The 14,780-nt window shown below is 39.1% G+C and overlaps 1 protein-coding gene across 1 annotated transcript in view; it reads right to left on the reverse strand.

Moving 5' to 3' along the window:
• Positions 1–930: 930 nt before the first annotated feature.
• SPATS2L (spermatogenesis associated serine rich 2 like) overlaps positions 931–14,780 on the reverse strand; it is a 67,517-nt gene continuing 53,667 nt past the window's right edge. The window contains exons 9-13 of the mRNA XM_072341697.1: positions 9,860–9,918; positions 7,191–7,300; positions 6,540–6,642; positions 3,536–3,756; positions 931–3,206 (exon numbers count right to left, since the gene is read on the reverse strand). Of these exons, the coding sequence (XP_072197798.1) occupies positions 2,808–3,206; positions 3,536–3,756; positions 6,540–6,642; positions 7,191–7,300; positions 9,860–9,918 (892 nt within the window). The 3' untranslated portion in view covers positions 931–2,807. The remainder of the gene's footprint in view (positions 3,207–3,535; positions 3,757–6,539; positions 6,643–7,190; positions 7,301–9,859; positions 9,919–14,780) is intronic.

Consider the following 14,780-nt stretch of genomic DNA (forward strand, 5'->3'; position numbering starts at 1 on the left):
TTTGCTTAATAAAGCTTGGCTATGTTGAATTACATTATCTTTCTAGTTTTCCAGCCACACATCTGACCCTTTATTTTGCTGAGTTCTGGCATTAATCTGAATTTGACTGTACACGAAAGACAAAAAGACTGAACATTTTAAAATACCAGACCTCAGGATGCGTTTCCATTTTCAAAAGACAGTGCAAAACAGCAGGAATTCCACATTTCAGTGATGCAGAAAAACTGTACTTGCTTTGCAAATGAGAGGGAATTATTTTTCTTTGCTTAAAAAGCTAGGCTCAGGCTAGAGCTAAGGCTTGTTACTCTCTCACTGATCCCTGTACAAAACCTGCCATAGAACGTATCACATATAGCTAGATCTCTAATTTGAAGATAGAAAGTTCTGATTAATTAATTGTATGTATAGTGAGCAGTAAAACACTCCAAGAAAATGGCAAATAAAATTCTAGCATAAAGATAAAAATAAAGGGATACCATTCTGACGCAGCTATGTTTCAGAACCAGCCATGTAACACAGTTAAAATGTGTATTGCAATACTAAAACGTATTTGCTGTGTCAAGACCACAGAATCCGCAGAACCAGCCAAATCCACACTTCTATCTCTCATCAGAGAATATGTGTTTGTGTCACAGCCTGGGGATAAATGCTGCCTCTCACCTGTTAGTCCTGATCTGTCACATACTGAGCTTCCAGCACAGCAAAGAGAAGCTGATATCGAAGAGTACAAGGTCGTCCTGTTGTGCTGAGTTATGATTTATGTTTGATTTGTTTTGAAGAAGCCTGCTTGTAAGGAAGCTGACTCGTGGAATAAAATAACTTGCAATGATCCTGTTAAGTGGAAAAGCTATAAGGAAGAGGTAAAAGTCATCACAGATACCTTAGACATCATTAGGAGAGGGCTCAAGAAGAGCTAAGTAACTTTCGGATAGTGTGTAAAAGCAGTTTAATATTGTGTTGTAACACCCATACAGATGCTGCAGTTACAACTCTAACTGTGAAGTTACAGGTCAAACTGCACAGCAGAAGACAGATTTTGAAAATGCATTTTTCTGGTGGGCACAGCACTCTGATTCTGGAGTTTCAACTCCATTTACTGAAAAGGTTCAGCCTAAAAGCTTGATAGGCAACCCAAATAGGAGAAGGGTTTGCAATGCTAAAAAAGCCAGTGCTTACCTATGGATACTTATTTTATCACCATTATTCCAGAAGATAAGCTATGCCCTGTAAAACCAGGTTTTTCCACCCCTCACATGTAGAAAACTATACAGCCATCAAGAAAAATAATCAAAATCATTCATAGAGAGATTATTTTCTGAGGGTATGCAGGAAAAGTGGAATTCAGTACAAAGAATGTGTTGTCAACTCACGGAAATTAGGCAGAGGAAAGTGGTAAAAAGCAATAACCAACAATACATGTTCAAAGTGTCCAACTCGTACTGGCCTCAGTGGGAAACAGACCCTTTTCCACTTCTCTGATGCTGACCCCCAGGCCTCTAGTTCACTCGATCTTAGGTCTGGATTCTGATACTTTCATATTTTCAATAATAACATTCAACATAGGTTTGTCCAAGATCAGTTCTTCATGGCAAAATGCTGTCCCATGCACCTGCGGCATTGGAATTTAGCCAAAAGCAAAAGCCTGGTCCAAGCCAAACTCAACCCAAAAGCCTCCCACTGACACCAGCTGAATTAAGCAAATACAATTTGAATACGATCACAAGTGGTTAGGTACTGCGAGGCAGCAAACACCAGAATATTTTAGAAAGAAGATTTTAATTATTTTTTTTTTGGAAGGAACAAGTTATCTGAAATACATAATCGGAACATTAACACTAAGATCTTATTTCAATAGAAAACTCAGAAGGATGTAGTATCTGCTCAAATATGTACCTCCGCATTCTGCTGCACGTTGCCATAACAACTTTATCAGTCATAGCTCTCATTAAGGACAGATGGTTCCTACAGCAAAAAATATAGAAAAATAATCTGGATTCAAGTCTAGAACACCTGTGACTTTTTATATGCAAAAAAATAAATCCAACTAGTCATAGAAAAGTGTCTGAGAAGGATGGAGAATAGGGCTGTGCATCTGAAAAGCCATGACTATATATAATCTAAACTTGAACAAAATGAGCATTTTCATAAAAATAGTTTGTCAATGAAAAATACCGATATGTAATACATTTAGTACAATTTATAGGTGAGTCTAAAGATCTCAGTTTATGGAATAATAAGCTAAAATCAAATGTGCTGCTTTTTGAAATGTTCTTGTACGTAACAATACTGTGTGCATGCATGTGTATGTATGTACGTGTGTGCACACAGGCACACACAGATACATGCACAGAAATAATGAGGTGTATAATAGAGACTGCAGAAAAACTCTACAAGGTTATCTGATTTCATTGCAGATCACAGCACACAGGTGTCCTGGGATCCTTCTAACACAGGCTGCTCTAAAGAACAATACTATGGACTGTATAACCACATATCTACAACAAGCCTTTTGCTATTGTGAATTTAATTCTGAGTTCATTTTTCCAATCTATATTTCATTCCTCTACGTAGTATATGCTGCTTTGGTAAGATTCTGTACTGTCACGACAAAATAACTATGAAAGTATTGGGCAAAGCTTTGAAAGTATGATTAATTTTGATAATTAGTAAATAATGAAGATACCAATAAGTTTTAAGCAGCAACAGATTTAAAATGTCTGTGTTCTGATTTATTTTCTTCACCATCAAGCATCTTGAGGAAGAAGATAAAATGAGAATATTTTCCTGCCTGCCTTCACTGTGACATTTTAAGCCACCAAAGTCACAGCGGGCACTGAAAGAACAGTGGTATCAGCAGAGACCTCCATCCTCGCAGGGCACAAGTTGCATTGCGACACCCTGCCAACACCACCTCGGAAAGGCCTGTGATCTGTGGTGTCTGCTGTGTGATGCTTCCGTCGGCTCTTTTCTGGATGTGTCACATTCTCTGTGGTCCTTGCAGTTGCAGACTGCTCCTGATTTTTCATAGCTCCTTTATTTTTAGGTCTGAAATTGTGCTGCTGCTGTCTTCTGTGTTCAGACCTGGAGCCACTCTTAACATTATTTTGATCTGCCTCATTAGTGGCACCTTGTGATTTAAGAGATCCATTGAGACGGATGTTTTGGTGCTGTGAGTTGAATCTTCGCCTTTGACTAGAAGGCCCATTCTAGCCAGACAGAAATTGGATAGTTGTTAGGCTGAGTTCTTCTACCAGTAAAAGAAAAGCAGCCATCACAATTAACAAAAATTGCAGAAAAACATCAGTGTAACTAGAGAGAAAATAGCATTGAAATAGTTCTGATATAACACAGGAATGGAGCTATGGCTAATATGTTACAACTGAGCAGCCTGTAAACACGTTCCCATATTTTTGAAAATAGTGAATTAAACATGGACCAAAACCAAGTACTTGATTCTGCAGTGAAGGCTTTCAATAAAGCAGGTTTTCATGATATTTTGGACACCATTTAGTTTTGTTTACAACTGGTTTCTTACCTGCTTATTTGTTGGGGTTCCCTGGGGAAAAGACTCTGTAGGATTGGAAGAATGATGACTTTGTACTTTAGTGCTGGCTGTTTTATTATCAGAGTCCTTGGCGTTACTTGAGGACTTCCGAGTGCGTGTATTTTGTTTGCCAGTTGTTGCATGTGAGGTCAATGAAGTCAGCACCGAACTGCATGGTGTTCTTGAGGAATAATTGTTCTTTGGGTGAGAAACTATAAAAATAAAAGAAGTGTTCTCTATTACCTGTTAAATAATCAATACCTGAGATTGAATTCTTATCTTGCTTACAGTTAATTTTTGTAATATCGTTTGAGTCTTACTTCATATACTTACTTCATATACATGTAAGCTAGATCAGAACTAAATCATATTGTTTGACCTTTCTGAAACTGCCTCATCATTAAGGGTGCCTCTAGACAGAAAATCCCACGTGGAGGAATTGCACTAAAGCTGGAATGAGGCTGGCAGAAGGACAGAACTCCCTGGTTCCTGTGGACTCATGCTTGTGCTATGGGTTATACTACCTTGTCCATTTGTAATGTAAATGTGAGAAAATATTTTCCTAGGTGCAGCTGCCTGAAGGTTGAGCAGGGTAAGGAGAGCCTAGAGAGCTATGTTGTTAGCTGGAAGACAGTACCATGGCTATCTATCCAACTGGAACCGAACGCAAGGCACTACTCCCTTTTACCTAGACCATGCCAAAGTTGGCACTATCAAGAACCAATCAGTGTTCATCTCAGTATACTCCTGCTCTCTACTTCTTAGTATTTTAAAATCAAAGGATTTCTCAAGCAATTCCATATCTGAATGTAAAGTACAACAAACAAATTCTTGATTCCTACCTCTCTGCATTTCCACAAGCTCTTCAAGCTGTCTGCTTCTGTACAACGGCACCTCAAAAAGGAGCCTGAGGATACTGAAGTAAAGCTTTTGATCTTAATTTGTGGTTTTGATTTTTCTGATTATATAAATTTCTGTGTTTTCTTCTAGCACAGATGACAAACTAGAAAAAGACACCTGTTCTTTTATCTAGTAGGTACTTTGATTTTTCAGCGAAGATGTGGAATAATTTTAGCAACTGAGCATCATCTGCTGTTTTGTTGGGTGCCTTTTTGAGGCTCCTACTAAGTTAAGCTAACATCAGAGATTCTCCCACTAGGTGTCTTCTTCACAAAAACAATGCATTGCTCTGCACAAGATACTGCACTTTCTGTCACAAGGTCTGTAAGCTATGCTGTCACTGAATGCTGCTGCTCTCTCTTCCTTAAAAGACTGCTTATATAAAACTCTAAGTGCTTGACATGAAAACATATTCTTAACAGAAAAGATATACAGTCCACTAGCAAGCATTCTGGATAAATGTCAGTCCAACTGCTTTTGTACCTCTTTGTTCTTCATTGTGATTTTATGCTGCCAATGTACTCCTGCTGCTCATGCTGAGCACACCTACCTTTGCATAGGACTGGGAGTTTTGGTTATTGCTGGTGTTAAAGCTTTTAAAAATGGCTCTTTTTAGCTACAGGTCTGGAGTCTCTGTTTGAAGGGTACTTCTACTTCCTAAGTAAAGTATAGACGTCACTGTAGGATGCTTCAAACAGAAACACTTAAACAGCTCCTAGCAAAGACATACCAACAGTATGTAAGTCATGTCTTCTAGGGTCAATAAGAGCAGATCAGAGGTTCTCCAGTCACCCAGTGCTCTCTGTCAACTGAAAGATGGCACTGCTTCCCTGCTAATGGCTGTTCTTTGAACTTCACTGACTTGATTTCAATGGGCCTATACCTGAATATGCTTAAAGAATATGCCCTCTTAAGATGAGGTATAAATAATTAATTTCCTGTATTAACTGCAGATGGAAGATATTTAGGAGAGCAGCTGAATGAGAACAGACTGTAGCATCAACAGCAGCTGTGGATATATTCTTGGTTATATATTCTTGGTTAGCTACGCAGAATTTTCAACATCTTAAATTTCAGGCTTTGAGATAGGTGCAATGAGGTCACTGCAATCAATTAGGTGCATTACGGGGAAGTTTATGCCTTCCTTTGGAACATCCTGGGTTGGCAGCAATGAGAGACAGGATACGGGCCTAGTGGATCTACAAAGAGTTCTGGAAGAGCAATTCTTATGGTCTAACAACATAAATCAGTTATGCCTTACAGGAGTCAGCTGTGCAATCACAAGACTGTATTGACAGACTATCCAATTTTTTTTTCCCGTTTCTACTAATTCCTTAGAAACACAAATTATTTTCTTCCTAGAATTATTTTCCTTTCAACAAAATGCACTAGTTTGGCATTGTGTTAATAGCTATTTTCCTGATGGATGGTGCTGATGGAATATCATACTGCAGGGTGGCGTCAGGCAAAGCATCAAAACATTTACCTTTTTGGGGGAATAGACTCTTTCTCATCTTGGTCAAGCTTTTATCTCACATTTTATGTCAGAAACACAATGTATGGAACAGAAGATGAATATGAATTTCTAAGCAGGAAAGCAGATGGTTTCACAGAAGTATTATTTAGGATTATCTTCAGCTCCTGAAAAACCCACTGAATACAGCTGTACAGCTGAGAACTTGCCTCCTAGCAGGATTCAGATGAATTAATCTCACATTACTATACTCAGAAGTTTCCAATGTACTAGTTATTCATAAGTAGCTGTTCAATTTGAGAGTTCTCCACAGTTGACTTCCCATTTAGATGGAAAACTCCGACTGACCTCAGTAATATCTGAAAATCTCTGATAAAGGCAGCTGTGCACATGGCAGATGGTCTGTGCAACATACGTATACTTTGTATAGTACGGTATAGATTGTAAAAATGATGTGTGCATGCTCAACAAACCTCCTGTGTTGACATACCGTTCAAGTCAGACTTGCTGTACACACACTCTGGCAGTACACATGACATTACTTCTGCCCAGCATTTCCTGGACAAGTGTTTGGAATACTACGTTCTGAGGCTGTAGGTGTGATAAACCACTGACACTTACTCTCTCCACAGAGTTGAATTTGGGTCTTCAGCTGTTCTGTGTCACAGGAAAATCGGGCAGACCTGCCCAGCTCTTCATCATATTTCCGTTCGCTCACAAAGTGCTGCAGAAATAAAGACAAATTAAGGGTAATTGGCATTCTAATCAGAAGACAATATAGATGCTATAGAGACCAATCAGTACTTAAGTCTGCTTTAAAGCTGTGCCAATCTCTTGACACTGTCCTGTTGGCAGGATCTTTATGCAGAAGCAAAAATTTTCACATCCTTACCAAACAACAATTCTCACAGTCCAATGACAGGTGGATCTGTCCTGCATTTTGGAAGTGGGTCATTTCACTGGGGTGTCTGCATTTGATCAACTCAACTTGAAGCTATCAGGTTAACTTGTGAACTGGGTCTGATAAATGATACACAAACAGCAAAACTCTCTACTGCTTCGCCTCTGAAGGGATAGCTTACACTTCTCTGATAGCATATCCAGATTGCTCAGAGGCCCTATAATTCTTTAATAAGGTATGACTTCCCCACAGAAAGCTAGGAACCCTTTGGTCCACAGGAGGAACAAGCAGCCTGGACATGTTAGCATGATAGCACTTTCTTCGCTTTCGTACAGACAGCTCACATGCTCAAGCAAAAGTGAATGCCTGACCTTAATTTCAGCCCTGAGTTCAGACAGTTGTGCTTCAGCCATTTGACTGGCTAGGTCCGTCAGTCTCTTCAGCTCTTCAGCTTTCTTCTGCCGAGCAGTCAGGATTTCCACTGCCAAATACCAGTAGTCAATAATTAATTGTATGAAGCTGAATTTATCTGTAATTCATTATTCTTTAGGTTTTAACACTGCACCACAAGAGAAACGCACATACTCCACACTTTATCTGGACAGAATACAATGCTGCTTGCACAATCGGTGTATTTAACTGAATGATTGAAAATGGGATAGCTGCCACAAAATCAAATTAAACCAAGCACAGGGACTTAATGTAAAAGACCGATTCATGGCTGCTGGGATCAACACTCATAGCAGAGAGGAAAGAAAGCACCTACATATAAAAAACTAGCAATCATAGACTCTTCAACTGTAGCCTCCTGTCTATAGCTTATGCCTACAGATATGGTAGGTAAATGGGTGGCAGCTGTTGTAAAATATCATAAAGACAGAGGTTCTGTTACACACGCTGAGACTTTCCTGCCTTCGTTTGCCATAGTATTCCAGAGCAGTCCTGGCAAGTCTCAACCAGCTCATACTTTATAATGTTATTTTTGCAGGGTAAGAATTTATTTCTCAACCCAGTAGCATAACAGCCTCCTCTGGAAGTACAGAATGGTCCAGCAAGTGTAGGGAACACAGAGTAGTGGCTGTACAGCTTTATGGGAGCACCCCCCATCATGCAATAGAAGAGTGTTTATCACACAAGGTAGGGTCTACAGGAAGGCAGGATGTGGCTATGGCTCCCTTCAACCTGTTGATAAACTTTTGCCTACATTATTACTTTTGCTAAGAACAGGCATTTATCTGTCCCTCCAGCTGATCTTTAATTTCCCTTGTGTGGAATACAAACTCCAAGAATGAGAAATGTTTGTTGGGTTACATGAAGAATTCACCAGCTGCTTTTCTTTGCCCAGTAGTTTTACTGCCTATTTTAGGTGATGATAATACTGTTTCTCCCCAAGGTCAGCAATGGCTTTGCTGAAGTGACTGCTTAAACCATATAATCTCATTTCCTAATGACACTTGGAGCGAGATGCCAGCCAAATACCCATTTGCACAGAAACTGGAATGATCGTGTTTGGAAATTTTCACTGTACTGACAGTATGATTACCCACATTAAGACACTCCAGTGCAGCAAAAGGATGTGAAAATAATAATGTAAATCTTGGTTAAAACATTACAGTCTTACAAGAACTTTCTGCATAAAGTTCTGAGGGCACCTTGTGGGCCTACAATAGCCTTGAGAGATAACAGAAACTCCACAGGTACAGAAGCCACCTAATGTCGTGTGTCAGCATGAAAGCATGGAAACTAAACCTACCATACATGATTACAGCATTTACATGCCTGTAGATAAGAATTACATTTACTTTCCACAAAAATGGCTACTGTTCCTTGCCAAAATTAATGCAGTGTCTGTCATGATATCACCATCCCTGGACTGTGGATTTTCAAGATGTGTTTTTGTGGATCCAACTGCATAAACATCTGCTGATATCAACAGGAATTTTGCCATTGGTTTTCCTGGAGCTGTGCACATGCTCTGTAGCTGATTATGGCATTCTCTACACATAAAAAGTACATTTCCACAGCTCCTCCACAGGTTATCACCAGAAAAGTTATCATACAAAACTCCAAACCTAAACTAAAGCCAATTGCTGCAGCAGCAGCTCATTCATTTTATTCTCCCTTTGTATACAACTATAAGAGACTTAAAAGTAGCAACAGAGATTTTTAATTAATTAATTTTTTTAATTAACTAGTTCTAAATACATGTGAAGCATTCAAGAACACTTCCCTTGAAAGGACCTTACAATCAGAAACAAATGAAAGAATTATATGCATACATGTCAGCAATACTTTAATCTACTAGGCAAAGTATCATTCTAACAACACTTAGGTTATTCTTTATTTCCAAGCATAGCTTTCTCTATTGAAATATACTCCCTTGAATACTTGTCCATGAATACTATGTCTCTGGTGGGTATAAGAAAGTTAATACGATATGCTAATACATGTCAAACTGCTTTTCCCCCTTCAAACCATAAACATACCTTACCTATGTAAGAGACAGAGATGACATGAAAGCCTGGAGTGAGATCAGCTCTCACAAATTACTAAGAAAACAGATTCCAGTAGACATCTTGGTTTTATTGTTATTCATGAGAATGATCACTACCCCTTAAAGGCATACAAAACCAGAATAACCTGTTCCTCTAACAACTTCCAGCATTGTATCTTATATATGATGACAAGCAAGCAAAAACAATGGTTAAGAAATCAAAATAAAGCAGTCAACAAATCACAGAAATAAGGGAAAAACAAGAGTACCAAAAGGCTGTGTTAAGTAAGTAGAAGGAATACATAATTTTAATCTAACTTCATGTAAATTTCTGGATTACCTTTACATCAAAATACTGAAGCTTTGGTATACAAACCTTATAAACAGAAACTACAGAGAATCTCTCCTAAAACACCCGAGAATAGGCATATAAGTAAAAATGTGAGAATGCTGAGAACTGAATTGATACATAGTGTGGTTTTCTGCCAAACAAAACAAATATTTACATGACTATACCCGAAGTTCCCTGACATGCTTTGTACTTACTGGCTTCTTCTTTAACTTTGTCAATTTCTGCCATTAACGACACTTCCTTGTCTATGATGCTGAAGGAAAAATAAGAAAGGAAACCACCATTTAATCCATGCCAGAACTCCATCAAGACCAAGAGCAAAACTACACAAAGACTGCAGATCTTAGTTACGGGAAGTAATGAAATAAAAAGGATTTTTAAAGCGGGCGCTGAAGAAAGGCACGCTCACTACAAAAATTAGTTACTATCAGTGCATGTTAATTTAACCAGGCACTTCCCTGGTTTGTCTGTGTGCCTGCACAGATGTGGAGGTCACTCTGATTTACTTCTTCTGCATTGTCTGTGCACCAGCAGTCATCAAATGACAAAACAGTCTCTTTTCTAACTAAGCCAGATACACCCCTGCTGCTGCTCAGATTAATATGGCTCAGATTTCAGTGCTGTACTAACAATAAAACAGAAATAAAAGCATATGGAAAGGGCTATCTCTCTTCCTATGGAGATATTTTTTGCAAAGTATGTCAGAATAAGCAAGAAAATAGTTTGTGATATGAATAAGCCTAGAAATATTTCTAGGTAAATAAGACATTCCTCTATGTATGAGGAAGTAAACTTCCTCATCCACCAAAGACTGGGAAGGAGTGGTTCCCCTTTCACAGGGCCTTCTGAGGATCTCATAGGCTCTTCCTTTTTTGAGGCCCTGAAGTGCAACCCCAGTCAGCGCTTCTAGTCATCAAACTGCTAATGCATTAGATGGGTCTACTGAGAGCAGATGAGGTCTACTAAAACTTTTGTATCACCATTCCAACAACATCATTTGGTGAAGTATCAGCTGTTTTCTAGTGGGTAGCACACTGGTATGTCCCTCATTTCTCCTCACCGGATTATTCTTAGCCATATTCATGTTTAATAAACACTCACAGCATTAATAGTTCTGTTTGCCTAGGTGAGTAAACTCAAGCAGCTGGGAGAAACTGCTAAAAGTTGGTCAAACATCCAGGCTCACTTAAAGGAATGTGGAGTTCTCAGCTCAGTAAAATTATCCTTGAATGCAAGCTTGTGCACCCAGCTGAGGACAACAGGCCTTCAAGACCTAAAAACAGCCACCTGAAATTTGCTTGCCTTCGGAGACAAACTGCACAGTATCTCCAGAATATAACATACTGAAATCTGACATAGATAAGGCAGGCAGAGGCAGCCCAAGATCTCTCAACAGCTTGTCACACAACTCTGCGTTCAGCTCCTAATCTGTATTTCAAAATGGCACACTGTATACTGGTGAAAACAGAGGGCTTCTTAGGATCAAGTAAGCAAAGATCCTATGGAGTTCAGCAGGTAGCAGTCAATAACAAAAGTCTTGTTGAGAGAAGGAAGCACAGGCTGTTGACTAAAGCAGGGCAAGATTAAGGAGCAGGAAGCGTGGGCAACACATGGCAGATACACAACTGACTCAGCCAGAAATTCACCAGATGTATCATGTTCTAGTGCAATGCAGCTTTCTTGAACACCTTCCCACAAATTAATGAAATTCACACAGGAGGTCTGCAACCAAAGTTCTGCAGAGCCCTACCCTCAGTTTTCACCGGTCAACCATGTCACCTTCACAGTGACTCGCAAAAGCCAACAGCATTCTCCAGTCATACACACTAATCTTGGGCTCTAAAGAGTCAGGTGATAATTCAGCTATTTAATCTGAATAGAGATAGCATTTTCAGTTAATCTTTTGTAACAATGTGCTACAGTAAACTTTCTCAGCTTCCACAGCAGGTGACTGAAGTGAGTTGGGCAAGTTCTCCCTTGATATCTATCCTCCACAAAGATTGTTATGGTATTCATTACTTTCTCCTATCTTCAAAAAGTCTGCACATTTTTGCTTTTCTATTTCTGTTACAAAGTGCTTCCCTAGTGTACCCCACAGGCTATATAATATTTCTGCTGGAAAAAAATATTCAAGCAGCAAGCTCACATTAGCAAAGCTCATCACAAATGTATTTTGGCCCAGGTCATTCCCTGACTGTCCTCCCCCGACTCCAACAACACATCGTGGCTAAACAGCTTGGCCACTACCATTTTATTTTGATGCCAAGTATAAACAATTTTAATACCAGAATAAAAGAAATACAACTGCTATGATATATTTCTCATACTTTAAAGTCAGACCCCATCTGTTACTAGACAGTTTTCCAGTCCTAATGTTTCAGTGTGGTCTCTGATGAACATTTCAGGAAAGCATTTGGATGTTGAAGCAGTAGAGGCCAGGAATGTGATGACTGGCAGTGCAACCAAAACTGTAGTTACAAACAGACATAAAAAAAAACTACAAAGAATAAGAAATAAAGAGGGAAAAATAAATAAATAAATAAAGAGCTTGGTGCCTTTGTCAGTATCAGTTAATGTAATAAATACATATTCTTTAATGGACAGATCTTCATGGGGTTGTCTTCCCTGAAGAAAAGGCAGCTGTATTAACTCATTCCAGCTGAGGACATGGATTCTCTCTCCACATTAGGAAAGGAATATACTAATTCTCATCTGGAAGTGTACAGCTACATTCCTTAGCATGGAAATTGAACTAGCATATCTCATGGAATAATGAAGGGAATTTGAAAACTTATAAGCCAACTAGCTCTAGGAAACGTCACATTTCTTCTTAGTTCACAGAAGGGTCAATTATTAAGGAAACTGAGTAGGAATCAATTTGATTCCCTTTCTACCCACAGAAAGCATCTTGCCAATTGTTCACCAGGAGTGAGCATCTGTAGCTTGGAGCACAGGTTTCAGCCCCCTTTGATTTTAATAACCAGGTGATTTGGATGTGAGTTTCAAGAACAAGATAATACTACTGAAAGAACACAGCAACAAAGAGACTTACCATAAAAAACATTCAGATGTGTCAAAGAGGGCCAGACACAGGAAGAGTTTGTGCTGTAAAGATATGAGATGCTGCTGGGGAGATAGCACTGATTAAGAATCCTTTCACATAAGAGGTTCTAAAAGTAAGAACCTAAGTGTCCTACTCTTTGTTAAGTGGACACTAATTGTGCCTGGGCTTGCATAGCATGCCACAGCAAAAGAGCAGCAAACATCATCCCACTGCAGTAAGTTGCCAGCTCAGCAATGATAGGGGTAAATCATGCTGACAGCTGCCTCATTTCACACTCACACTCAGAACAAATTCTAAATTTATTCTGACATTAGTGGAAGCAAATTAATCTCTCTCTAGTTTACAGCATGAAATTTAGAGCGCATACAGTGAAAGAGATATTCACTTGTGGGTTTTCAGTCAGCTGCAATGCCACAATTTCAGTCATTTTAGTGAAATTTTAATAGTGTTCCTTCAAAAAAACTGCTTCAAATTGCCAGATTTACAGCCTCATTGATGAGGATCAGAAGGCTTTATGATACCCAGAATATTCTCTTTCCTCTTGTCTCTCCTAGGCATCATGCTAAACCCGAGTGCACCTGAGCAGTCGGAAAAAAAAAGGTTGAGCTGCCATAGAGACAAACATGTTGATGCAACTGATAACAGCAGACAGAGATGAATGGGATAGCAGTGACTGGTATAGGTCCAATTCACATTACCCTTTCTGAACTCTTTTAAGCCCCAGAAATGTGCCAGTCTTCTCCTAGAGGTGTTTACTGAGCACCACTGCTTCCCTAGAACAATCAGCTCTGTACACAATTTGAGAAATAATGTTGTTTTGGAGACTGAAAAAGACATAGCTACCATATTCTGAATGACTGAAGTAGGGTTCTTCATCTGGAAAGACCCACCGCTGGTCTCAGCAGGTGAGAAACTCAAATCATGACATACAATTTGAGTCTTCTTTTCATGAGGGAGAGAACGTGGCCAGGAGCAGCAAACAAACTGTTAGCTGTGGGGCACTACTGGGGGCTGATTACTTCAGCTTAAAAACAAAATATAGGGCACACTGTTCTCCAGTGACTTTGCTCTAGCAGTGGGCTTTGGAACAGACCCCAGTAGTTCCCCAAAGCTGAGTTAGTTAACCATCTGCTGACAACTCAAGCAAGTTGTAAAATAGTATGAGGAAAGTTAGTACTGTCACAGACCCAGATATACCTAAGCTGAGATTACACACGAATTCAAGCAAGCCCTCAACTCGATCCAAGAGACCTGATTAGCTTATGGTTCATCGCTACCCTTTATTTCATGTATCCATTTCCCTTGTAGCAGAATATACCTGATCCATAGGCAAAGTGAAAAGACAACAACAAAAAATTCTCTACTAAACTGCATATTTAACAGAACAACTCACACCCCAATCTGCAACTGTGCCTGTCAAATGTTAGCACAAAGAACTAGAACAATGTGATGAGAACATAAATACAAAACTAATCAGGACCTATAACAGGTGATTACAGGCTTGGTAGGATTACTGAATGGCTATGTTTCATGACTGCAGAAATGATACTTGAGGTATCTACTGCAGTAAACACTGTAAGAAAAGGTGTTCTTACAATACATATTTTGCAATGACTCAGTAAGCAATATTCTTCCAATATTAGCTTAGTTGTATGTGAGTGTTCACAGTCTTTGAAGGTTATTTGACCACTGTATTAGAACAAGCACAATGTTTACATGGCAAACACATTACATGAATTTTCATTCTGACCACAAATACAGTCTGTTAGCAGCTAAACAAAAGACAGTAAATCAATTTCACTGGAATTCTTCCTCTCCATAGGAAGACTCCTCTCTCGGGTACCATCTGGCAATAGTAAAAGATCCCCAATGGATTTCAGTTCAAGTTTGTTATATATTGCTCTATACCCATCATGGCTAATATTGTTCTCTCCAGCAGCCAGCTAGCGTGGTGGTTACTGCTAAAACCATTCTAACTAAATCTCTATTTGATTTTTTCTTTGTACATTTCTCTACAATCAGTTAAGAATTTATTATCCTAAAAACCTATT

This window comes from Excalfactoria chinensis, chromosome 7 (genome assembly GCF_039878825.1).
Source record: "Excalfactoria chinensis isolate bCotChi1 chromosome 7, bCotChi1.hap2, whole genome shotgun sequence".
In the NCBI taxonomy this organism is placed as follows: Eukaryota; Metazoa; Chordata; class Aves; order Galliformes; family Phasianidae; genus Excalfactoria; species Excalfactoria chinensis.